The 26,613-nt window shown below is 46.0% G+C and overlaps 1 protein-coding gene across 9 annotated transcripts in view; it reads right to left on the bottom strand.

The window, feature by feature from the left end:
• The window catches only part of jakmip3 (Janus kinase and microtubule interacting protein 3), a 567,199-nt gene that overhangs the window by 183,537 nt on the left and 357,049 nt on the right, over positions 1 to 26,613 (bottom strand). For all 9 annotated transcript variants that reach the window (XM_085994710.1, XM_085994718.1, XM_085994709.1 and 6 more), the window contains 2 exons: positions 1,280 to 1,345; positions 743 to 787 (listed from right to left, as the gene is read on the bottom strand). In XM_085994710.1, the coding sequence (XP_085850836.1) occupies positions 743 to 787; positions 1,280 to 1,345 (111 nt within the window). The remainder of the gene's footprint in view (positions 1 to 742; positions 788 to 1,279; positions 1,346 to 26,613) is intronic.

Here is a 26,613-nt window from a genome sequence, read left to right as displayed (position 1 = left end):
CAGCTCCCCAGTTGCAGTACAAAATTGGTGATTATACCTTATAGGTCCTTCATATGGTGAATATGTGGAATAGCTTGCCTATGGAGGAATTGCAAGTGAAGGATGTTATAAATTTCAAGGGAGGTGGTGGATAAATCTTTGGCCATCCAGGCCATTGAAGGTATGAGAAATAAAGTGGGGCAGGAAGTCTGACCTTTGGGACCAGACAATGGGTAGAAATGGTCTTTTCCAGACCTGTACAGACTTGTGTTCCTAAGGAAATTGGGGTATTTTGCGAGGGGTCAGTTAAGTATGTCTAGTGATTCAACATGAGCAATCCTGGTGAATTGGAGTTTGGAATCAGGGAGGAATTATCTTTCTTTTTAATTCTGTCCTTCTGCCTTCATTGGGAGTTAGCATTACAGGTGACGGGTGCATGCGGTGGTACTCTTTAACAGATAGGGTGAGCATTGGTAGGCCTGTTCCTATGTTCATAATAATGTACCATATGATCATCAAAGGGAGCCTTCATGCCAAAAATATTTCTAGGAAGAAAATACTGATTGTATTAGCACACCTTATGCACCTCATATCAAAATGAAGGTCTCTAGACATGTAACAGCAAAATTGATCATAAAAAGCAAAGCATCATCCAGTACATGTTCTGTTTTTGTCCATTTGATTTGAATTTCTAAATGTGATGCGCTTCCCGCTTTGTGTCCCATTTATGAAACATTCTACAGTACTAAAATAAACACCTTACCTTCGTTGCCGCCTGCCTGGAAGAATTACGACCAAAGAATGAAAGCTAAAGAAAAAAATAAAAACAAAAACAAAAACTGAAAATGAACAGGAAAGGAAATAGGGAAGAACAGACAGAAAACAAGAATTTAAGCGGTGTGAAGTGTGATAGAAGTAAAATAACTGAAACAAAAGCCACCTGCCATATCAAGCATAGAGAAAAAACAGCAAAAAACATGAAGAAGGCTAATTTATCATTTTTGTCTGGTTTTATATTTCTGTAATTATTTTACGAAAAGCACATCATAGAATTTTTACACCAGTCATTGGCAAAGAAACACTGAAAGGATTTCAATTGGCAAGCAGGCATTAGGCTTAGAGTTCTTGTAAAATAAATCATTGGATATGAGTTAATGCTTCCTACTCTAAATCTTGTTTTACTAAAATATATTGCCTTATATGTAACATCTTCCAGCAGATATTCTATCTAATTCAATAAAAAGTTAAACAAATCTATTGCATTACTGCATTATCTGCCTTTTGAATAATTCAGTATTACCTTTTCCTCCAGCTCTTTTATCTGTCTTTTCTGTGTTTCAATCCTTTCTTCTAGTTCTTTGATTCTCTGTAAAATGAAACGATTAAGTTAATATACAGTATAACTATGTTTTATTAAGGTGTCTATTTTAATAGTTAAGTCAAAATAACAAGTAAAACTAGTAACTGATATAAGTTCTTTTGAATAGTCAGTATTTTTGTGTGGGTTAGTGAGCACAGTTATTGGGGTATGCAAAAGGTACCAGCAAAAATCATACTGTGGTGATAGAAGGTGGACATAAGGTTAGAATTCACTGTTGCCATAGCAGTACATGGGATACATTTGTATGACATTGCATTGTCCACTATTTTAACTAATCCATTTAAAATATACAAGGTTAACACTGCTGTTAAAATAGAGGATGCGAGAATGTTATCCAAATGTATTAAGTATTCATAGCCCCAAGTGTATTTCTAGCCTGTAGTGATGCTTCACATGAGAGAGCACATCCTTCCACTGAATTCCTAGTGCTGAGTTGCTGTCTCATTAACCACTCGGACCCTCATTCTGAAATAAATTTCCGTAAATAATTATATTTATAGGTTTCTTAAATCTTAAAAAAAAACCTGAATCTAATGCAAATCAAGGCTAAAATGGCAGTGGGAATTCTTTGTAACTGTATGCACCCATACAATTGTTGCTATCCTTTTGAGTGATTGTTATAACATGCTTACTTGTTATTAAAGTGAGTATATTCAACCCTATTATGAATTTAAATACATTTATTTGAAGAACAGTGAGCTGCTCTAAGGTATAACTCTGATATGACCGCATAGACAATAGATTCCAACAGAACATGATGGCTGTGGCAAATCCAGTTTCCATAGCAACCGATCACACTTGAGATGGAATGCAATTAGCCTCTTTACAGATTTTTTTAATTTAAAGGATTCATAATATAAATTTTGCTCAATAGCCACCTTTATTACCTATCGGCTTTGGTAAGCAAATAAGTGCTGCTAGTAATTAGGGTTAAAACCTACAAAATTACAGATCTGCCTCTTTTTTTCTTTAATACAATAATGGGCAAAAATGTTTTAATTAACTACAATGCAAACATGATGAATCTACAGGGTCTTTCTGGAACTGAGACCAGGCTGGTTACCACAGTATAAATGAGTTAGCAAACATTGAGGGCACATTCAAATTGTACTGTCCTGCAACATTTTAAAGAATCAACATACGTTTTAAAGATAGAAAAAATCATCGCCATTGGAGCTAACGAAAATGAAAGCACACCACTCTTTATCTAGGAGGTTTTAGGGCAGATTCAGTGATCACAACAGGGAGTGGTACTTGAAAAGAGCGTGGGTTGAAGCTAGGCCTAAAACGCTGGGGTCGATTTTAATCTGGAGCAGATATTAGACAGGAGGGTGTGGTCTAAATTACAGGCCTGGGTCATTTTAACTCCCAGGCCTCATTCAGATGCTGCTGGTCCAGAGGGTGCAGAGCAGCTGATGGCAGGGCAAGATTGAATGGCATTTGGCCACTCACCAGCTTGTAGGTAAGTGATGGGAGGGTCTCGCAGGAGGGAAAAGGCGTGAGTCTGATGCAGGGAAGGCCGCAACTTTCCATGTGGGGTCTAGAGGAGCACTCCCACAAAGGGAATATTTGACTGACTCTTCATTCTTCCCACCAGTTGCCGACCTCCTTCAGCCAGATGGGAAAGCCATGGCGACTTCTCCACCTTGGATAAAGTGTCATCAGGGTCCGACTGACATAATAGGACCCTGAGTCAGCATTTATGCAGAAGGCTCCTGCCTGGACCCGGTGGGCGCCTCATCCACCCCCAAAACCTTCAACGTTAAAATCAAAAATTGGCGGGAATGGACCGGGGAATGGACCCAGTCCATTTTAACTGCTTGCCCGCTACAGGCCCATCCAGCGAGGAGAGTTAAATTTCTCCCTACCGTAACTTGAATGATCTGACTCCCAGTCCATTCGAGTGCAGTTTCCTGTTGGGGTTATAGGATCACTGAATTTACCCTATAATTTCCTTCCCATTTGTAATGCCAATATTTGTGCCAGAGTTTTGAAGTTTCTGACCCGCCTGGGGTGGATGGGCCCGGTAGACCACGGGAAACCTGGAATTCCAGATTTCCCCACAAGCTGTGGATTTAAACTGATTGACAGGTTGGCTTCCAGTTGGGCGGGGAACACTGGACAGAAGGCTGCAACAAACTGGTCGGTGCGGGGTCTGATCCCAGGTGGGGTGGGGGCGTTCTGATCCCTGGGGTGGGGGTTCCGAGACCGGGGTGGGGATGGGATTCCAAGCCTGGGGGGGGGAGGGAGGGACCGATCACCAAACCCGGGGGGACGGGGTGGGGGTGGGTGCAGTGGGGCGGGTGGGTGTTTGTGTGGGGAGGGCAGATGGTGGGTGGACTTGGGGGGGGTGGCGGGGGCGAGAGGAAGCACTCTTATTCCTCCCGGCTCACAAGGATTGCTCCCCAAGGCTGTCACCATCTCACAGCAGCTACTGGGAATCTCGATGACCGGGATCCCTGGCAGGTCACAGATTAAAGCCGAGGCTTCAGGGCCTCATTATCATACTTACAAATGCCAATCAGCCTCCTGGCAGCGGGTTGGCTGGCCGCCCCAACCTGCCTCCGTTAAACCCGGAAGTGGGTTGGAGGCAGGTTGTGGTCGGGATTAAGATTTTTAATATGTTACCTTCCCCCACACCCCCCTTGAAATTTGAGAGATACTATAAAACTAGTTGTAATGTATATCACAGGGTTGTCACATGGTATAGTATGAGTGTGCTCAGTTCACTCTGGCCTGGTAAAGCAAGTACATGGACTAGCAATTCATCGTGTCTCTGTCCTTGATTTGTTGTACCCACATATATTACATTTTTGGCGACGAGAATGGGATGCCAAAGCCATTTTTAGGGATCATGGAAGGACACAGTGTTCAAACTTCGAGTGGAAAAGTTTAAGGTACACAGGTAGTGACATAATAAAGACTCACTACGCACTTGGTTGTACATAAAGCAAGGCTTTAATTGACTTGTAACAAAGCATGGAGGTCTAGTTAGTAGTCACTAGCTTCCTGTTTCCAGACTGTCTCTGGCCAAGGTGGGCCCACACCCGAGTATTTATACTCCTCGGGCGGCGCCCTCAGCTGGCCATTCAGTAGTACTTCTTGTAGAAGTTGCGATTTATGACATTCTTCCTCCCTAAAAGGTTTGGAAGTCCAGTCTTCCTTTAACGGACTAGGCAGACCAAAAATAGCCGTAGTCATTTAGCTTTCTGCTTGTGACCGGAAGGCACGTCTCCCCAGACCGTGTCCTGGTCCCTGGGTGGCTTGGCCGTACTGGTAAGTCGGTAGAGTCCGCGTCGTCTTGGTCGTCCTGTGGAGGCCTGGGAATATCATGCCTCCGGGTGCGGGTCCCCACAGGCGCAGAGCTGGCCTCATCCTGGGTTGTAGCCGGAGATTGTCCGGCGTCCTGATTTCGGGTGGCCATCCTACGGGGAGCATTTGGCTCCCTGAGTTGATCCGGTAGCACTGCCGGCAGATCCCTCGATGTCCCAGGTAGGGTGTCATCTTCATAGGGGTGCGGAGTGTTGACATCATCGTCGTGGGATCCTACATCATTCTGGCCCGTGTGACCGGTTGGGCAGGGAGCCAGATCTTTGAGTGAGACGGTGGACTCCCGGCCATCGGGGTACCGTACGTGCGCATACATGGGATTTACCTCCGTTAACTCCACCTCGTCAACGAGAGGGTCGTTCTTGGCCGACCGGATAAACCTCCAGAGTAGCACAGGGCCTGGAGCCACCAACCATGAGGGTAGAGATGTCCCATATGTAGAGCGATGCCGGAACTTGAAGAATCGCTCATGAGGTGTGACATTAGTGGATGTGGAGAGAAGAGACCTGATACAGCGTAACACGTCGGGGAGCACAGTTTCCCACTGCTGGTCTGGTAGGTTGCGTGACCTCAGTGCCAGACGGACAGCATTCCAGATGATGGCATTGTATCGTTCAACCTGTCCATTGCCGATTGGGTGATATGGTGTCGTCTTACTCGAGGCGATTCCCCGTTGGGAGAGATAACTTTTAAGTTCACTCGACATAAAGGAGGGACCCCGATCCGTGTGGATAAAATTGGCCATCCTGCAGAGGGAAAAGACCTGATCGAAGCATTTAATTACCGTAGAGGTAAGCATATTAGGACAGGAGAAGGCAAAGGGAAAGCGTGTATACTCGTCTACCATCGTAAGTAGGTAGGTGTTCCGCGTCGACGAAGGCAATGGCCCTTTAAAGTCTATGCTGAGCCTCTGCATAGGCTGCATTGCATGTATGAGTAAGTCATCTGATGGGCGGAAGAATTGTGGTTTCAATTCTGCACAAATCCTACAGGAGGAGCATGTTTTCTTTACGTCCTCCGTTGAGAATGGTAGATTTTTGGAGCGCACAAAGTGCAACATACGGGTAACGCCAGGATGGCATAAGTCCATATGCAGATCCGCCAGAGTCGACGTTGACATTGAAGAGCAAAATGCCCGTGTGAAGGTATCTGGGGCCACATTCTGTTTGCCGGGTTGGTAATGGATAGTATATCTAAAGGCGGCCAGCTCCATCCTCCAGAGTTGAATATTATTATTTTTGATTTTCGTGCACTTCCGGTTATCCAACATGAAGGCCACGGAGCGCTGGTCAGTTATGAGCGTGAAATGATGCCGAGCAAGAAAATGACTCCATTGGCGTACAGCCTCGATGATGGCTGTAGCCTCCTTCTCGACAGGGAGTAATAGAGCTCGCTACCCTGTAAGGTTCCGGATAGGAATGCCACGGGCCGACCACCTTGATTCAAGGTAGCCGAGATCGCCACCTCCGATGCATCGCATTCGACCACAAAAGGAAGGTTTTCGTCAATGGAGCGAAGCGTGGCTTTCTCCAGCTGTCGTTTGAGGAGGTTGAAGGCAGAAATAGCCATTGCTTCTAATGGAAAAGACTTCGCATGAAGCAGGGGCTGTATTTTATCGGAGAAGTGAGGTATCCACTTTGCGTAATAAGCAAACATGCCAAGTGCCCGACGAAGAGAGCCGAGATTTGTAGGGGGAGGGAGCTCCTGAAGTGGACGAAGTCGCTCTGGGTCTGGATTAATATCACCGTTGCCCACCCAGTAGCCGAGAATGTTCACTGATGGCACCGATTTCACCGATTTGGATTCGTTTAACATTAAGTGGCGACGACGGAGAACGTCAAAAAATCTCTGAAGATTGGCGTCATGCTCCTTTTGATCATGGCCGGCAATAGTGATATTGTCTAAATACGGAAAGGTGTCCGTCAAGTTCTCTTGCCGGACTAGGCCGTCCATTGCCCGTTGGAAGACGGCCACCCCATTGGTGACCCCAAATGGAAGGCAACGAAACTGATAAATTCGACCATTGGCCTCAAAGGCCGTATACTTTTTGCCAGAGTCTTTCAGCGGTACCTGATGGTACGCGCTCTTTAAATCGAAGGTTGAAAATACCTTGTATTTGGCAAGGTTGTTGACCATGTCATCTATGCGTGGTAGCGGGTAGGCATCCAGATCGGTATATTGATTAATAGTCTGTGAATAATCAATACACAGACGTTTCTTATGTTGTTTTAAAGGGTTTTTCACAATGATGACTTGAGCCCGTCAGGGGGATGAACACAGCTCGATAATACCGTCAGCTAAAAGGCGAGAAATTTCTGCCTCGATAAATGCTCGGTCGTCTTGGCTAAAGCGCCGCGATTTGGTGGCTAGGGTTTACAGCGGGGGGAGAGATTGGCAAACAGGGAGGGCTCACTGAGTAAGGCCACCGAGAGCACACAAAACGGCACCTTAGAAATGGTAAGCTCCGGCTTCGACCCTCCAAACTCAAAAGTGAGTTTTGTGCTGCTTCTGGAAGTCCTGTCCCAGAAGCACATCGCTACATAAGTTTTCGAGTACTCCGAGCCGGGTGGAGGGATACGTGCGAGCATTGAGGATGAGGTTGACAAGACAGAAGCCAGAAGAATTGGTGGTCAGAGTCGTCAGAGCCATTGCAATCTCCTGTCCGAGGGATAAATGCGCAGTTTTGACCTGCTGACAGCCCGCTTACTAATGAAGCTGTCAGAGCTGCAGGAGTCAATTAGCGCGCTTAGAGTGTACCCATTTACTGAAACCTTCGTAGCTGCATTGGACAAACTTTGGGGAAAAACAGCTGTGATGGGAGGAGGGGTCATTTTTCCTTCGGCAGCTGTAGCCTTAGCAGTGGTTCTTGGGGGAGGAGCAGCTCCATAGATAGCAGCTGTGAAGCTAACAGGAGCTCTCGACCGGTATACTTTAGAGGAGTGGCCTTTCTTGTTAGCAGAGGCCCGTGACTGGCATACCTTGGAAAAGTGTCCTTTCTTGCTGCAATGATTGCAGGTCGCATTACGAGCTGGGCAAAATTTTCTGTAATGGAACGTACCTCCACAAAAGAAACACTTTCTTCCTGATTGCCAGGATGCTGCTAGGGCGGGGTCATCATCAGCAAAGGCCTCTAGGGTAGGGTCGTCATCCGTTAGAGTAGAGTCATCATCAGCGGGGGCATCCACCCGAGACCTATCGAAAGACTTATTAAGGGTGATAGCCGCCGCCCGTGCATGTGGTGGGAGATAAGTGTCTGCATTCTTCTTGGCCGAGTCCAGGGAACACGCCTGGTCATAAGCAGCCCGTAAATTGAGGGTTTTATTTTCCAGCAGGCGCTGACGTATAAAAGGGGACGCAATCCCATTGATAAAGGAATCATGGATTAGTTCCTCTTCATACTGTTCAGCTGTAATCGCTTTAAGGTTACAATCTTTGCTGAGCCTGCGAAGTTTCTGGAGGAATTCATTGAGTGATTTCCCAGGCTGCTGCCGAGCTGTGGCCAGTAGGTGTCGAGCAAAGATTTAATTCGGGGACTTGACATATAGCTGCTGTAAAATTTCGATAGCAGCGTCGTAGTTTATACAGTCCTCAATATAATCATACACATGAGGGGATATGTAGTTAATAAGCATTCGTAACTTACTAGAGGCACCCGTCCCACATTCGTCAAGAAAGTTGCTAAGGGTACGAAACCAATGCTTCCATACCTTCGCTGCCGCAGGAAAATTCGGGTCCAGGTCAAGACGAGCGGGTCTAAGGAGTTTATCCATGATGGTTCAGTTTCTTGCCCAGGTCCCTTTCTGCAGTTCGAGTTGCAGCTGGTTGTTCCGAATCACTCAAGGCGTGGAGACGATAACAAGTTGATTAAATTGACGTAATAAAGACTCACTACATAAAGCAAGGCTTTAATCGACTTGTAACAAAGCATGGAGGCCTAGTTAGTAGTCACTAGCTTCCTGTTTCCAGACTGTCTCTGGCAAGGTGGGCCCACGCCCGAGTATTTATACTCCTCGGGCGGCGCCCTCAGCTGGCCGTTCAGTAGTACTTCTTGTAGAAGTTGCAATTTATGACAGGTAGCGTGCTGAGTCACTGTTCGACAGGATCGGGATAATCATGACCAAGCCTATGGGATTCATCGGAAACCTCGGCATGTATGACCGAGCTCGCGAACCATTCAGTTCTTAAATTGTGCGGATGGAGATGTTTTTTAAGGCGAATAACATTATTGAGACCGAAGGTGTAGATGGGAATGTTCAAGCTCAAAATAAAGTGAATGGAGAAAAGCAATTTTTCTACCAGAGATCGGGCCAAATGTCTATGGAACGTTGACAAACCTACTCATGCCAGGGAAAGTGAAGGATGCGTCGTTTGAAGACACTGTCAAGAAATTTGGACTATTTCGACCCAAAGCCATTAGAAATAGCAAAGAGCTATAAATTTGGTACCAGAAACCAAAAACAAAGTGAAACCATCAGTGAGTATATTGTAGCTCTAAAAACCTGTCTTTGCATTGTAACTTCAGCATATTTTTGGATCATGCGTTGTAAGATAAGTTTGTGCGTGGACTGGTGGATGAGTGCACACAGTCCAAGTTACTGAACACTCCAAACCTAACGTTTGACATAGCATACAAAATTGCCCTATCTATGGAGATGGCCTCTAAGAATGCTAGGGAGCTCCGTCCAACTCAAGTGACTAGTGCAGTTGAGATCTACAGTAACAAAGCCACCGCCAAACCTAAAGTTGTGAGACCGAGTCAAAAGCCTGTTGGTGAGAGCAGTTCAATGAATTGGTATCACTGCAATGGAAATTACTTGGAAGGGGAGGGTGAACAGCCAGTTGTCGTGGTGCATATAGGTACCAACGATATAGGTAATGTTGTGTATGTAATATGTATGTTACTTTAAACCTATGGCCAGGGCGGCACTACTTTGTAGGGCGTAGTGATACCATAGTACCACTCCTGGCCATAGGGGTATAAATAGTACTGTGGGTACTCATCTCCCCTCAGTTCCCGCCTGTTGGTATTAAGTAAAGACCTACGTTGAATCTTCCAAGCTGTCTCTTCATTATTGGATTAAGTATAGACACATACTTTACACTGGCGACGAGTAAGGTTCGAACTCACCAGTACACGGTGCAACAAAGGAACGGCAGCAGTGCGGAGAGAGAAGGAGAGAGGCTTCTTACCAGCCAGCCTGCAGAGTCCAGTGTCGACCAAAGGAAACCGCCCAGCACTCCAGGTTCGGGAGGAGCGGCAGCAACAGAGAGAAAGAGAGTTTTCCAGCGGAGGCTGCGGCAGCTGAGAGAAGAGGCTGAACGGGCGCTCCAGCCACGGGGCAAAAGTCCACCCAGGGCCAGGTAAACTGAAATCCTTCCCGGGGAACGGGAGCTGCAAGGGCCAGAATGGGCAGGCGATCTGGGGAACAAACGGAGCCACGAGGACTAGCAAGCCACAAGAGGGGAAGGTCGTTGTTAATAGCGGTGGTGGCAATAACGGGAGCTGCAAGGGCCAAAAATAACGATGCTGGAGAGAGGTCATTAGCAGCAGCAGGAGGAAAGGCGGGAAAAACGCCATCTAGTGGACAAAGGGGAAAAGTTTTTTCTCTTCAGCAGTTTAAAATTAAAAAATTAAAAAAACGCCATCTAGTGGACAAAGGCGGGAAAAGCTCTTCAGCAGTTTAAAATGTCGAAAGAAGGTTGGTTGTCAGAATTTGTTGAGGACACAGAAGAGTGGGATGCCTATGTCGAAAGGCATGAACTTTATTGCATAGTACACAAGGTGAAAGATGACGAAAAGGCAGCAACCTTATTAAATTTTATGGGGGCAAAAACATACGGTCTGCTGAGGAATCTTCTTACTCCAGAAAAGCCAGCAGACAAAACGTATGCCCAAATTGTTCATACGTTAAGGGAACATTTAAACCCTAAGCCACCATTTATAGTGGAAAGGTACCGCTTCTACAGACGCGACCAAAGGAATGATGAGTTGCAGGCAGCCTATTTGGCTGAGCTCAGAAGGTTGTCCAAACATTGCCAGTTTGGAGCCTTTTTGGCGGACGCGATCAGAGACAGATTTGTCTGTGGCATGTTAAATGAGAGTACACAAAAACAGTTGCTAGCCAAGAAACAGCTCAGCCTAGATCAGGCGATTGAAATAGCATCGGCCCATGAAGCAGCAGCACAGGGTGCTGCTCAAATGCGACAAAACACAACCTGCTATGACACCCATGAGGTGACATTTCACAAAGGTAAATGCTACCGTTGTGGCAAAACCACCCACGACCAAAGTAATTGTTGGTTTCGTGATAAAATATGCCGGCAGTGTGGGAAAAAGGGGCATATAGCGAAAGTTTGTCGGTCGGGTACGAAACCCAATAGTGGGGGCAGTCCGAGCAGTACCAAGGCAAGGACAAAAATACATAAGATGTCTGACAGTAGCTCAGACGAGTCACAGGAAGGCACAAAAGCAGAGCCTAAAGGTCTGGGATGTCTCAAGTTATATGGTGTAGACAAAACGGAGGACCACAGCACAATGTGGGTTAAAATGAAGGTAGCAGGCGTCGAAGTTAATATGGAGCTGGACACGGGTTCAGCCCTATCAGTAATTAATGAACAAGATTATAACAGGCTGTTCAAACGCATTCCCTTAAAGGATACGGAAATTAAATTAAAAACATATACGGGACAAAAAGTTTACCCGAAGGGAAAAATGCAAGTAACAGATAAATACAACGGCAGAAAAGTGCCAGGACTTTATTTATACGTCCTACCAAACGGTGGACCACCACTTTTGGGTAGGGGATGGATAAGAAAAATCCATTTCGACTGGAAGTCGATACACGAGTTAAAAGTAGAGACCACCAAGGATGATACAACCATTACAAGCAGGCTATCAAAAATATTGGCAAAAACGCCAGAGGTGTTCCAACAAGGGCTGGGGACCTTAAAGGACATTAGAGCAAAAATAACTATTGCTCAAGACACAAACCCCAAGTTTTGTAAGGCCAGACCGGTGCCTTACGCCATTCGGCCAGCTGTGGAAGCAGAACTGGATGCCTTAGAGAGTGCAGGTGTCCTTACAAAGATTGAGTGGAGTGAGTGGGCCACGCCCATCATCCCAGTTATAAAGAAATCTGCAAATAACACACCGGGGGAACCAAAGAAGGTTCGCATTTGCGGGGATTTTAAGATAACTATTAACCCAGTCCTGCACACGGTACAGTATCCGCTGCCGCGGATAGAGGACATATTCGCATCGTTAGCTGGGGGTAGACACTTTACGAAGATTGACCTTTGTCAAGCTTATTTACAGATGGAGGTGGAACAGGACTCGAAAAAGCTCCTAACGATTAACACACACAAGGGATTGTACCAGTACAATCGCCTGATATTTGGTGTGGCGTCCGCCCCGGCAATATGGCAGAGGACCATGGAACAGGTCTTACAGGGCATTCCAGGAACGCAATGCTACCTGGATGACATCCTGGTGACAGGACAAACGGATAACGACCACCTCGCTAACCTGGAGCGAGTACTTCTGCGGTTACAACAATACGGACTCAGGGCGAACAAGCAGAAATGTGAGTTTTTCCAGGAACGTATCTCATACTGTGGTCACATTATAGACAAGGAAGGCCTGCATAAGTCCCTGGAAAAAATCGAGGCAGTAGTGAAGGCCCCGCCCCCTGAGAATGTATCTCAGTTACGATCATTCTTAGGCCTTATAAACTATTACCATAAGTTCCTCCCGAACTTATCGTCCATTTTACATCCACTAAATTCATTGCTGCAAAGGGGAGTCTCCTGGAATTGGGACGAAGCGTGTGAGGCTGCTTTTAAAAAGGGTAAACAACTCATTACATCAAAGGAAGTGCTCGCACACTTTGACCCAAAAATGCCAATGAGGTTGGCATGTGACGCCTCCCCGTACGGTATAGGGGCAGTGTTGTCACACAAATTTCCCAACGGGACGGAGAGGCCAATAGCATTTGCCTCAAGGTCATTAGCTACAGCCGAAAGAAACTATGCGCAAATCGACAGGGAGGCCCTCAGTCTGGTGTGGGGTGTAAAAAAATTCCACCACTACCTACATGGGCAACGTTTCACACTACTGACGGATCATCAACCGTTGGTGTCGATATTTAATCCAACAAAAGGGGTGCCCCTGATGACGGCCCAAAGGCTACAGAGATGGTCACTGTTCTTAGGCGCACACCAGTACCTTATCGAATATAAGGGTACCAAACAGCATGGCAATGTGGATGGCCTGTCGCGGCTACCATTGCCTGCCGAGATCGAAGAGATAGTACAGGACCCCGTGGAAATATATCATACGGCTGTTATGGAACACTTGCCCATCACCAGCCAATGTATCGAGTGGGAAACACAGAACGACCCGACACTGGCAAGGGTTTACGAATTGACCGTGAAAGGCTGCCCGGCGCAGGGTGACGCATCATTGCCGGCGTTTTCAGCAAGGAAGGACCAGTTGTCCGTCTGCCGGGGCACATTGATGTGCGGAGCCAGGGTGGTGGTCCCTCAAAAATTACAACATAAAGTGTTGCGGGACTTACACGAAGGTCATCTGGGGGGTGTCAAAATGAAAAGCCTCGCCAGAGCCTACGTCTGGTGGCCCGGCATTGACAGGGACATCGAGGAAGTAGCAAAAGCGTGCCAAGGGTGCCAGATGGTACAGAACGTACCACCCCAAGCCCCACTACATCCGTGGGAGTGGCCCTCAACGCCGTGGCAAAGGATCCACGTGGACTTCGCTGGGCCCTTCATGGATGCGATGTTCCTTATTGTAGTGGACGCCCACTCCAAATGGCCGGAGGTCATAAAGATGTCATCAACGACAGCCGAAAAGACGGTCGCAGTCTTAAGGACCATTTTTGCCCGAAACGGGGTGCCCGAGCAAGTCTGTTCGGACAATGGGCCACAATTTGTGGCAGAAGAATTTCAAGCATTCCTAAAAAGGAATGGAGTGCGACATTATACGTCCGCACCATATCATCCGTCTACAAATGGGCTGGCAGAGCGCTTTGTACAGACTTTTAAAAAGGCCATCAAGGTGATGGGGGAGGAAAGGTTGCCACTACAACACAAGGTGGACAATTTCCTATTCGCGTACCGTAATGCTGCACATACGGTGACCAACCAGGCCCCCGCCGTCATGTTCTTTAATAGAAGGTTAAGGTCTCGCCTTGAATTGCTCAGACCAAACATCCGGAGAGATGTGGAAAACCGAGTATTTCGTAGGGCTCCTGACAGACAGACACGGAGCTTCGAGGTGGGGCAGCAAGTGTTGGCCCGTGATTATAGAAATGAAAAGTGGCGGTCTGGTACGATAAAGGCCCACCAGGGACCTTTGATGTACACAGTGGATACAGGGGACGGCATAATCAGACGACATGCTGATCAACTTGTGGAGTCCAGAAACCCAACTGATTCACTACCTCAAACGTCTCAGCACATTGCTACAGCGGAATCATGGCCCAGCTCGTCGTTACAGAGGTCTCAGGATTGCGAGGAGTTCAGCACTCCAGTGATCTCCACGGCACAGGATGTGCCATCAGACACCGACGACTCCAGCGATGAAGTGGTGACGGGAGTACCGCCGCCTACACCGAGACCGACTAGAGAAAGACGTTATCCTAGTCGAGACAGGAGGCCTCCTCAGAGACTGAATCTATAACATGTTTCTTTTTATATATATATATAGGTAGACAACTCTGATGTAAATATGTTATGTATATTGTGTTACCAAATGTTATTAGCCCTAGTTATGGTGCATCTGTTGACTTAATTGCACAGGTACGTTTTAATTAAAAGGGGAGGAATGTTGTGTATGTAATATGTATGTTACTTTAAACCTATGGCCAGGGCGGCACTACTTTGTAGGGCATAGTGATACCATAGTACCACTCCTGGCCATAGGGGTATAAATAGTACTGTGGGTACTGATTTCCCCTCAGTTCCCGCCTGTTGGTATTAAGTAAAGACCTACGTTGAATCTTCCAAGCTGTCTCTTCATTATTGGATTAAGTATAGACACATACTTTACAGGTAAAAACCAGGATGAGGTCCTAAAAGCTGAATATAGGGAGTTAGGAGGTAAATTAAAAATTAGGACCTCAAAGGTAGTAATCTCAGGATTGCTACCAGTGCCACGTGCTAGCCAGAGTAGAAATAGAAGGATATTTCAGATGAATACGTGGCTAGAGGAATGGTGCAAGGGGGAGGGATTCAAATTCCTGGGACATTGGAACCGGTTCTGGGGGAGGTGGGACCAGTTCAAACCGGACGGTTTGCAGCTGGGCAGGGCCGGGACCGATGTCCTAGGGTGAGTGTTTGCTAGTGCTCTGGGGGAGGGTTTAAACTAAAATGGCAGGGGTTTGGGAACCTGAGCAGGGGGACAGAGGAAAGGGAAACAAGGATAAAACCAAAAGATAGGAAGGAGAAAAACAAAAGTGACAGGCAGAGAAATCAAGGGTTTAAATCAAACATGGCCACATTAAGTAATAATTCTAAAAGATCTAAGAGCGTTAAAAAAAATCAAGCCTGAAGGCTTTGTGTCTTAATGCGAGGAGCATTCATAATAAGGTGGATGAATTAGCTGTGCAAATAGAGGTAAACGAATATGATATGATTGGGATTACGGAAGCATGGCTCCAGGGTGGCCAAGGCTGGGAACTCAACATCCAGGGGTATTCAATATTCAGGAAAGATAGGCAAAAAGGAAAAGGAGGTGGGGTAGCATTGCTGGTTAAAGAGGGGATTAACACAATTGAAAGGAAAGGTATTAGCTCTGATGATGTGGAATCTGTATGGGTAGAACTGAGAAATATTAAGGGGTAGAAAACATTAGTGGGAGTGGTATATAGACCGCCAAACAGTAATGCGGAGGTCAGGGATGGCATTAAACGGGAAATTAGAGAAGCGTGCAATAAGGGCACAGCAGTTATCATGGGTGACTTTAATCTACATATAAATTGGGCTAACCAAATTAGTAACAATACTGTGGAGGAGGAATTCCTGGAGTGTATACGGGATGGTTTCCTGGACCAATATGTCGAGGAACCAACTAGAGATCAGGCCATCTTAGACTGGGTATTATGTAATGAGAAAGGATTAATTAGCAATCTTGTTGTGCGAGGCCGCTTGGGTCGGAGCGATCATAATATGATAGAATTCTTCATTAAGATGGAGAGTGAAATAGTTGACTCAGAGACTAGGGTCCTGAATTTAAATAAAGGAAACTACGATGGTATGAGGTGCGAGTTGGGTAGGACTGATTGGGGAATGTCACTCAAAGGGTTGACGGTGGATGGGCAATGGCAAACATTCAAAGATCGCATGGATGAACTACAGAATTTGTTCATCCCAGTTTGGCATAAAAATAAAACAAAAAAGGTGACTCAACTGTGGCTAACAAGAAAATTAGGGATAGCATAAGATCCAAGGAGAGAACATATAAATTGGCCAGAAAAAGCAGTAAACCTGAGGATTAGGAGCAGTTTAGGATGCAAGAAAGGAGGACAAAGGGATTAATTAAGAGGGGAAAAATAGAGTATGAGAGTAAGCTTGCAAGGAACATAAAAACTGACTGTAAAAGCTTTTATAGATATGTGAAGAGAAAAAGATTGGTGAAGTCAAACGTAGGTCCCTTGCAGTCAGAATCAGGGGAATTTATAATGGGGAACAAAGAAATGGCAGGCCAATTAAATACATACTTTGGTTCTGTCTTCAAAAAGGAGGACACAAATAACCTCCCAAAGATGTCGGGGAATATAGGGTCTAATGAAAGGGAGGAACTGATAGAAATCAGTATTTGTAAGGAAATGGTGTTAGGGAAATTGATGGGATTGAGGGCCGATAAATCCCCAGGGCCTGATAATCTACATCCTAGGGTACTTAAGGAAGTGGCCCTAGAAATAGTAGATGCATTGCTGGTCATCTTCCAAAATTCGATAGACTCTGGAACAGTACCCATGGATTGGCGGGTAGCTAATGTTACCCCACTGTTCAAAAAGGGTGGTAGAGAGAAAACGGGGAATTACAGACTGGTAAGTCTGACATCGGTAGTGGGGAAAATGCTAGCGTCCATTATAAAGTATGTAATAGCAGAGCACTTGGAAAAAAGTGAGCAGATCGGACAAAGTCAACATGGATTTACAAAAGGTAAATCGTGCTTGACTAATCTACTGGAATTTTTTGAGGATGTAACTGGTAAAATAGATAAGGGAGAACCAGTGGATGTGGTGTATTTGGATTTTCAAAAGGCTTTCGATAAGGTCCTGCATAAGAGATTAACGTGTAAGATTAAGGCACATGGGATTGGGGGCAAGGTATTGACTTGGATAGGGAATTGGTTGGCAGACAGAAAGCAAAGAATTGGAATAAACAGCTCTTTTTCCGAGTGGCTGGCAGTGACTAGTGGGGTACCGCAGGGATCGTTCCTTGGACCCCAGCTGTTCACAATATATATTAATGATCTGGACGAGGGAACTAGATGTAATATCTCCAAGTCTGCAGATGACACAAAGCTGGGTGGGCGTGTGTGCTGTGAGGAGGATGCCGAGAAACTCCAGTATGATTTGGACAGGTTGGGTGATTGGGCAGAAGCATGGCAGATGCAATATAACGTGGATAAATGCGAGGTTATCCACTTTGGTGGCAAAAACAGGAAGGCAGATTATTATCTGAATGGCAATAGATTGGGAGAAGGGGAAGTGCAACGAAACCTGGGCGTCTTTGTGCACCAGTCGCTGAAAGTAAGCATGCAGGTGCAGCAGGCAGTTAAGAAGGCAAATGGTATGTTGGCCTTCGTAGCGAGAGGGTTTGAGTACAGGAACAAGGATGTCTTGCTGCAGTTGTACAGGGCCTTGGTGAGACCACACCTTGAGTATTGTGTGCAGTTTTGGTCGCCTTATCTGAGGAAGGATGTTCTTGCCATGGAAGGAGTGCAGTGAAGATTCACCAGGCTGATACCTGGGATGGCAGGAATGACGTATGAGGAGAGATTGGGTCGATTGGGCTTGTACTCGCTGGAGTTTAGAAGAATGAGAGGGGATCTCATCGAAACTTATAAAATTCTAACAGGACTAGACAGGCTAGATGCTGGAAGGATGGTCCCGATGGTCGGGGAGTCCAGAACCAGGGGTCACAGTCTAAGGATAAGGGGTAAGCCATTTAGGACAGAGATGAGGAGGAATTTCTTCACCCAGAGACTGGTGAACCTATGGAATTCTCTGCCAAAGAAGGCAGTAGAGGCCAATTCATTAAATATATTCAAGAAGGAGTTGGATATATTTCTTAAGGCTAAAGGGATCAAGGGATATGGAGAGAAGGCAGGAACAGGGTACTAAATTTGGATGATCAGCCATGATCTTATTGAATGGTGTAGCAGGCTCAAGGGGCCGAATGGCCTACTCCTGCTCCTATCTTCTATGTTTCTATGTTTCTATACCACAGTCCTGCCAATACAGAAATGCATATTGTTTTCATTGCCAGAAGCAAGGCCATATTTCAACAGCTTGCAGAGCTAGATCTAAAGCAGGAAGTAAGAACCATTCTAGTGGCAATGCAAAGCAGTGACAACAAAAGGGAGGAGTTCACAACATTGGAGTGAAAACACCTTGAAGAACTAGGCATCTACACTGTCTATGGCACTAGCAGCAACACTAGTAGTTGTGAGAAAGACTTCCATACAAAACTTTTGATTAACGAGCAATATATTGATATGTGTATCGACACAGCGGCGGACTGCTCTATCATGAGTAAAGACACATATGAGAGTAAGTTTAATCAAATACCACTTTCAAAGAGTACCACAGAGTTAAAAACCTACTCTGGAGAAATCCTAGAGATATGTGGACAAATGGAATGTACAGTTCAACACAATGGCCAGTCAGTAAAGCTGCGGATTATTGTAGCGAGCTACAACAACAGGCCAACTCTCATGGGCAAAGACTGGTTGAGAAAGTTAAAACTAGACTGGAAAAATATCTTCAGTGTAGATGCTTCAAAGAAGCGACTCGACACAATGATGATCAAGTGCGAAAGCTTGTTCACAGACAGTTCTGAGGGCATCACTGGGTATGACGTGCATATCCACATCAAGTCCAGTGTGAAGCCTCTCTATTGTAAGGCAAGGCCAGTCCCTTATGCATTGAAAAGTCAGGTGGAGGAAGAGCTAACGAAGCTGAGAGACAATGGAGTGCTAGTAAAAACTGACAAAAGTGATGGGCTACCCCGATTGTGATAGTGCCCAAAGCAGTCAAAACTGTATGCTTGTGTGGTGACTACAAAGTTACTATCAACCAAGCGGTTGACGATGAGCAGTACCCGTTACCTACATCACAAGATTTGTATGCAGCATTCTCTGGATCAAAGGTTTCCTCCAAGCTTGGTTTCACGCTTACGCTCAGCTGAATGTTGACAAAGAGTCAGCAGTATCTCACTATCAACACACACAAGGGACTGTACTCATACACCAAGCTGATGGATGGTGTAAAGTCATCTCCCAAAATCTTCCAGGCTACGATGGATAAGATTTTGCAGGAATTCTAAATTGCTTATTCAATCAAGATGATGTGCTGATCGCAACAAGCAGCGAGGAAGAAAATCTAGAAGTGTTAGATTTAGTGCTTCAAAGGTTGAATTCCCACAATGTCAAATTGAAAAGGAGCAAATGTGCTTTTGTGCAGCCCGAGGTTGTGAACCTTGGTCTGAAAGTTGATGCAAACGGCTTGCAACCAGTGAAGGAAAAGGTTGATGCTGTCATCAATGCTCCAAAGCCACAGGACGTGTCTGAGTTAAGATCGTTCCTTGGCATGGTCCAGTACTATGTACGTTTCTTACCTGAGTTAGCGACCATGTTAGCTCCATTGCACGAGCTCCTCAAGATGGATGACCAGTGGAAGTAGGCAAAAGCGCAACAGGAAGCTTACGACACTTGTAAGAGAAGTCTCTCTAGTGATGCTCTACTTGTACAGAGCGTGGGCTTAAATTAGCGTGTGATGCTTCCAGCTATGGTGTGGGAGCTGTCATAAACCATGTATTGGATGATGGCCAATAGAAACCAATTGTGTTCGCATCGCGAACCCTCACAAAGAGCGAAAGAAACTATGCGAAAATTGAAAAGGAAGCACTCGCCATAATGTTTGGAATCAAGAAATTCCAACAGTTCCTGATCAGAAGAAAGTTTTACCCTGATAACCGATCACAAACCGCTCCTAACAATATTAGGGCCCAACTCTGTCATCCCTGCAATGGCCGCATCAAGAATGCAATATTGGGCAGTGTTGTTGTCACAATATGACTATACGATTGAATATCGCACTCCAAAGCAAAACACAATCGCAGATGCCTTGTCCAGGTTGTCACATGAGGACTCGTGTTGCAAGTGAAGGTGAGATTTTCACGCTAGGTTTTTGATCTTGATCTTGTTCATTTAAAAGAAAGAATTTTTGTTATGTGGCACATGTAATGCTGGGAAAGGTGGGGCCATAGTTTTGTTGCATTTGAGAGGGGAATATATACATTTCCTTAAAGGGGAAAGCAGTGTAATGTATTATCACATAGTTTGTCACATGCTTTAGTATGAGCATGCTCAGTTCACTCTGGCCTAGTAAAGCAAGGACATGGACTCGCAACTCATCCTGTCTCTGTCCTTCATTTGTTCTACCCACATATATTACAACAGTATCTCTCTCTCCCAACTGAATCAAAATGATTTATAGGACAAATTATAGAAGTGACTGCTTAAAGGGAGATCAGTTGTATTTGTCCTATGGTTGCTTTATTGACAGTGGATTTAAGGGAGAAAAAAGAGATAGAAAGGACAAGTAAGAAAAAAATTCTAAAATTTGAAAAATAACTTTTTTTAAATCTCTAACAACAATTTACTACATGCAGAAATTAGACTGAACAGTTTAAATTATTCCCTTTCTGGGCCAGAGAAGCATTGCATTAACAATTATTACATGTTTAAAAAGGTACTTGCATTGTTAAGCTCCAATCCTAACTTTCTGTGGCTAGTTTAATGGGCAACGGGGAATGGTAATGTCACTGGGTTAGTAATCCAGAGGCCTGGACTGATGATCCAGAGATGTGAGTTCAAATCCCATCATGACAACTGGGGAATTTAAATTCAGTTAATTAAATAAATCTGGAATAAAAAGCTAGTATCAGTAATGTTGACCATGAAACTATCGGATTGTTGTAAAAACCCATCTGGTTCACTAATGTCCTTTAGGGAAGGAAATCTGCCGTTCTTACCTGGTCTGGTCTATATGTGACTCCAGACCCAGAGCAATTTGGTTGACTCTTAATTGCCCTCCGAAATGGCCTAGCAAGCCACTCAGTTGTAACAAACTGCTATGATACACAATAAGAAGAATAAAACCAGATGGACCACTCGGTACCGGCTACGGACATGGCAATGACACACCCAGTCCAGTCAACCCTGCAAGGTACTCCTCACCAATATCTAGGGACTTGTGCCAAAATTGGGAGAGCTGTCCCACAGACTAATCAAGCAACAGCCTGACATAGTCATACTCACAGAATCATACCTTTCAGCCAATGTCCCAAACTCCACCCAAACCATCCCTGCATATGTCCTGTCCCACCGGCAGGTGTACCACACAGTGGTATACAGTTGGGAAGGAGTGGCCCTGGGTGTGCTCAACATTGACTCTGGACCCCATGAAGTCTTATGGCTTCAGGTCAAGCATGGGCAAGGAAACCTCCTGCTGATTACCACCTACCGCCCTCCCTCAGCTGATGAATCCTCCATGTGGAACACCACTTGGAAGAAGCACTGAGAGTAGAAAAGGCACAGAATGTACTCTGGGTGGGGGACTTCAATGTCCATCACCAAGAGTGGCTTGGTAGCACCACTGCTGGCCGAGTCCTGAAGGACATAACTGTCAGTCTGGGCCTGCGACAGGTGGTGAGAAAACCAACACGAGGGAAAAAACTACTTGACCTCTTCCTCACCAATCTACCTGTCGCAGATGCATCTGCCCATGACAGTATTCGTAGCAGTGACCATCTCACAATCATTGTGGAGAAGAATAGATTCAGAACAGATCTAGCAGCTCAAAACTGGGCATCCATGAGGCGCAGTGGGCCATCAGCAGCAGAATTGTATTCCACCAGAATCTGTAACCTCATGGCCCAGCATATCCCTCACTCTACCATTACCATCAAGCCAGGGGACCAACCCTGGTCCAATAAGGAGTGTAGAAGAGCACGCCAGGAGCAGCACCAGGCGTACTTAAAAATGAGGTGCCAACCTGGGGAAGCTGCAAAACAGGACTACATGCATGCTAAAAAGCAGAAGCAGCATGCTATAGACAGGGCTAAGCAATCCCACAATCAACGGATCAGATCAAAGCTCTGCAGTCCTGCCACATCCAGTCGTGAATGGTGGTGGACCATTAAACAACTAACGGGAGGAGGAGGCTCCATGAATATCACCATCCTCAATGATGGCGGAGCCCAGCACGTGAGTGAAAAAGACAAGGCTGAAGCATTTGCAACCATCTTCAGCCAGAAGTGTCAAGTGGATGATCCATATTGGCCTACTCCTGAGGTCCCCACCAGCACAGAAGCCAGTCTTCAGCCAATTCGATTCACTCCACGTAATATCAAGAAACGGCTGTGCACACTATATACAGCAAAGGCTATACAAGAAGTGCCAGGCAATGACTATCTCCAACAAGCGAGAGTCTAACCACCTCCCCTTAAAAATCAATGGCATTACCATCGCCGAATCCCCCACCATCAATATCCTGGGGGTCATCATAGACAAGAAACTTAACTGGACCAGCCACATAAATACTGTGGCAGCAAGAGCAGGTCAGAGGCTAGGATTTCTGCGGTGTCTCACCTCCTGACTCCCCAAAGCCTTTCCACCACCTACAAGGCACAAGTAAGGAGTGTGATGGAATACTCTCCACTTGCCTGGATGAGTGCAGCTCCAACAACACTCAAGAAGCTCGACACCATCCAGGACACAGAAGCCTGCTTGATTGGCACCCCATCCACCACCTTAAACATTCACTCCCTCCACCACCGGCGTACCGTGGCTGCAGTGTGTACCATCTACAAGATGCACTGCAGCATCTCAATAAGGCTTCTTCGGCAGCACCTCCCAAACCCGCGACCTCTTCCAACTAGAAGGACAAGGGCAGCAGGCGCATGGGAACGCCACCACCTCCAAGTTCCTCTCCAAGTCACACGCCATCCTGACTTAGAAGTATATCGCCGATCCTTCATCGTCGCTGGGTCAAAATCCTGGGACTCCCTACCTAACAGCACTGTGAGAGTTCCTTCACAACATGGACTGCAGCAGTTCAAGAAGGCGATTCACCACCACCTTCTCAAGGGCAATTAGGGATGGGCAATAAATGTTGGCCTTGCCAGTGACGCCCACATCACATAAACGAATTAAAAAAAAATTAATGTGCAAATCCAGCAAGTTCTTAAAAATAACAGGGAGGCTATGGTTGAGATGCCTTTTGTGTGAAGCAAATGATGAAGTGGCGTAAATTGACGAAGTCATGAAGATTTGCAACGCACGCCGTATCTCTTAATCCCCAGAATTTGCTTGCTGATTTGTGCATGCCTCATTAACACGCCATTATTTTTCCAGCAAGAACTGGAATTTTAATCTGGAGGCTGATCGGGAGCGGGGTGGGGGGGTGGTGGGGTAGAAAGCAATCGGGGAAACCCAGGTGAACGAGTTTCCCACAGGCCCTGCCGAATTTAACGGGGAGTGGGGGGAGGTTGGGTGGTGGTTGGGAGCCGGAGGATCATCAGGGGGTGGGGGGTAGTCGGGGGCCGGAGGAGCATTGGGGGCCAGAGTAGCATTGTGGGGGTGTGAGTGGTCAGGACTCGGGGGGGCAGAGGAGCAGGGGTGGGGGGTGGGGTAAGTTGGGGGCCGGAGGAGCATCGGGGGGAGATCGAAGGCCTTGGAGGGGAGGGGGATGGAGATCAGAGGCCTCGTGGTGGAGGGAGATTGGAGGCCTCGTGGGGTGTCCAATCACGGGGGGGGGGGGAGGGGGAAGCAGGGATGCTGGATCCAGTAGGTAAATGTGAATGCAGTTAGCTCCTGCATCCAGCAGTCCTCGCCTTCCTTTAGTTGACGGGTTCCCCGAGGCCCGGGAAACCCGACCAGCCAGAGTTAAATTTGTAATGCTGGATCACCATGAGGCACACCAGTCTCATTTTAATATTTAAATTGACGACCAATTAACTGCCCGCCCCCATCCCGCCTCCACTAAAATCTGAAATAGGTGAGTTGGGGTCGGGATTCCTTTTTTTTAACTCTTTACCCTCCCATCTGACCCCAGCCCACCTGTGTTTTGGGGTTAAAATTCCCCCCATTGCCTCGGAATTGTTTTTTTTTGGCAGAAGCATTCTTACCCAGGACTAGAATCTGGTTCCTATCAAAAATGATGTGACTGTTACTAATTGTGCTGGGGATCCCTAGAGGCCAGATGTTTGCATTCTGGGTGAGAATGCCTCTGGATATCTTCAGGCAATAAGCCTAAACCAGGACTTATCCCTGTAGCTCTACAGATTTGAGAGGAATTCTTCTACAGGCACAATGCAAAGGATAGGCTACAATACATTAAATCAGTAGCATTTTCCTGCCATTACAATTCATAGAATTTTTCTGTGGCTTTCTCTGAAGGCAATATGAAAGTTGTCATGAATCTTATCATGGCTCATGAAGTAACACTGGGCAGCCAGCTGGTGGCACCATCCAAGGAGTATAAATACTCGGGCGTGGGCCCAGCTTGCTCAGGATGTTTCTGTAACCAGGAACTAGTGATGTAACTAGAAATCTCATGGTTTTGAAACAGTTGATTAAAGCCTTGTTTTATACTCAAACCAAGTGCTCAGTAGTCTTTTTACATCAATTTAATCAACTGTGTATCGGCTCCACGCTCTGAGTAATTTCGGGAACAGCCAGCTATGAATTCAACTGTAGAAGGGAACTCCGACGTAGTAATCAATCCATCATGGACAAACTACTCAGACCCCGCCCATCTTGACCTGGACCTGAATTCACCTGCAACTGCCAAGGTATGGAAACACTGGTATCGTACCTTCAGCAACTTCCTCAGGGTGTGTGGTGAGAATGTTCCTGATAAATTAGAGATACTTGCCAATTATGTATCTCCTCATGTGTTTGACTATATCGAAGACTGTGTAGACTATGACTCCGCTATCCTAATATTACAGCGACTATATGTTAAGGCCCCAAACGAAATTTTTGCTCGGCATCTACTGGCCACTACTCGACAACAACCCGGGGAGTCACTTGACGAATTCCTTCAAAAGCTTCGCAGGCTCAGCAAGGATTGTAATCTTAAAGCTGTCACAGCTGAGCAATACCAGAAGGAGCTAATTCGTGATTGTTTTATCAACGGAATTACATCTTCCTTCATACGCCAGCGTCTGTTGGAGAATAAAACCCTTGAGTTACAAGCTGCCTATGACCAGGCATGTTCCCTGGACTTAGCAAAGAGGAATGCAGATACCTATCTTTTACCACGTGCACGGGCTGCTGCTATAACTTTTAATGACTCCTTCGATAGGTCTCGTGCAGAAGCCCTCACTGATGATGACTCTAACCTAGCGGATGACAACCCTACCCTAGGAGCCTTCACTGATGACGACCCTGCCCTAGCGGCATCTTGGCAATCTGGAAGGAAGTGTTTCTTCTGTGGAGGTGCAATCCACTATAGGAAATTTTGTCCTGCTCGTAACGCAACCTGTAATCATTGCAGTAAGAAAAGTTACTTTTCTAAGGTATGCCAGTCAAGAGCCTCTGTTAGTAAAAAAGACCACTTTTCTAAGGTATACCGGTCGAGAGCCCCTGTTAGTTTTGCAGCTACTATCTATAAAACTGCTCTTCCCCCAAGAGCCACTACTAAGGTTACAGCTGCAATCTATAAAACTGCTCCTCCCCCAAGAACCGCTATTAAGGTTACAGCTGTCAAGGGTAAAACTGCCCCTCCTCCCCAAAGTCTGTCCCATGCAGCCATGAAGGTTTCGGTAAATGGACACATTTTCAGTGCACTAATCGACTCATGCAGCTCTGACAGCTTCATTAGTGAGCGGGCTGTCAGTAAGATAAAACTGCGTATTTACCCCTCGGACAGGGAAATTGCAATAGCTCTTACGACATTGGCCACCAACTCTTCTGGCTTTTGTCTTGTCGACCTTTTTCTCAATGGCCGCACTTATTTCTCCACCCGGCTCGGGGTGCTCAAAAACCTATGCAGTGATGTGCTCCTGGGACAGGATTTCCAGAAACAACACAAAAGACTCACTTTCAAGTTTGGAGGGTCAAAGCCGGAGCTTACTATTTCCAAAGTACCATTTTGTGCGTTTTCGGCAGCTTCGCTCGACGAGCCCTCCTTGTTTGCCAATCTTTCCCCCCAATGTAAGCCCATAGTCACTAAATCACAACGTTTCAGCCAAGATGATCGATCCTTTATCGAGGCAGAAATCTCTCGCCTTCTAGCTGACGGTATCATTGAGCCATGTTCATCTTCCTGGCGGGCTCAAGTTGTCGTTGTTAAAAATCCTCTGAAGCAACACAAGAAACGTCTTTGCATCGATTACTCGCAAACTATTAACCAGTATACTGACCTGGATGCCTACCTATTACCACGCATTGATGACATGGTCAATAACCTTGCCAACTACAAGGTATTTTCAATTTTTGATTTAAAGAGCGCATACCATCAAGTGCCATTAAAGGACTCTGACAAAAAGTATACGGCCTTTGAGGCCAATGGTCGGCTTTATCAGTTTTGTCGCCTTCCATTTGGGGTCACCAATGGGGTGGCCGTCTTTCAACGAGCAATGGATGGCCTAGTCAAACAAGAGAA

The sequence above is a fragment of the Somniosus microcephalus genome, chromosome 8 (genome assembly GCF_052327205.1).
Source record: "Somniosus microcephalus isolate GS21.2 chromosome 8, FLI_Smic_1.0, whole genome shotgun sequence".
NCBI classification, from domain to species: Eukaryota; Metazoa; Chordata; class Chondrichthyes; order Squaliformes; family Somniosidae; genus Somniosus; species Somniosus microcephalus.
The sequence above is the reverse complement of the archived record's forward strand: the minus strand, read 5'-3'. Positions and strand labels throughout refer to the sequence as shown.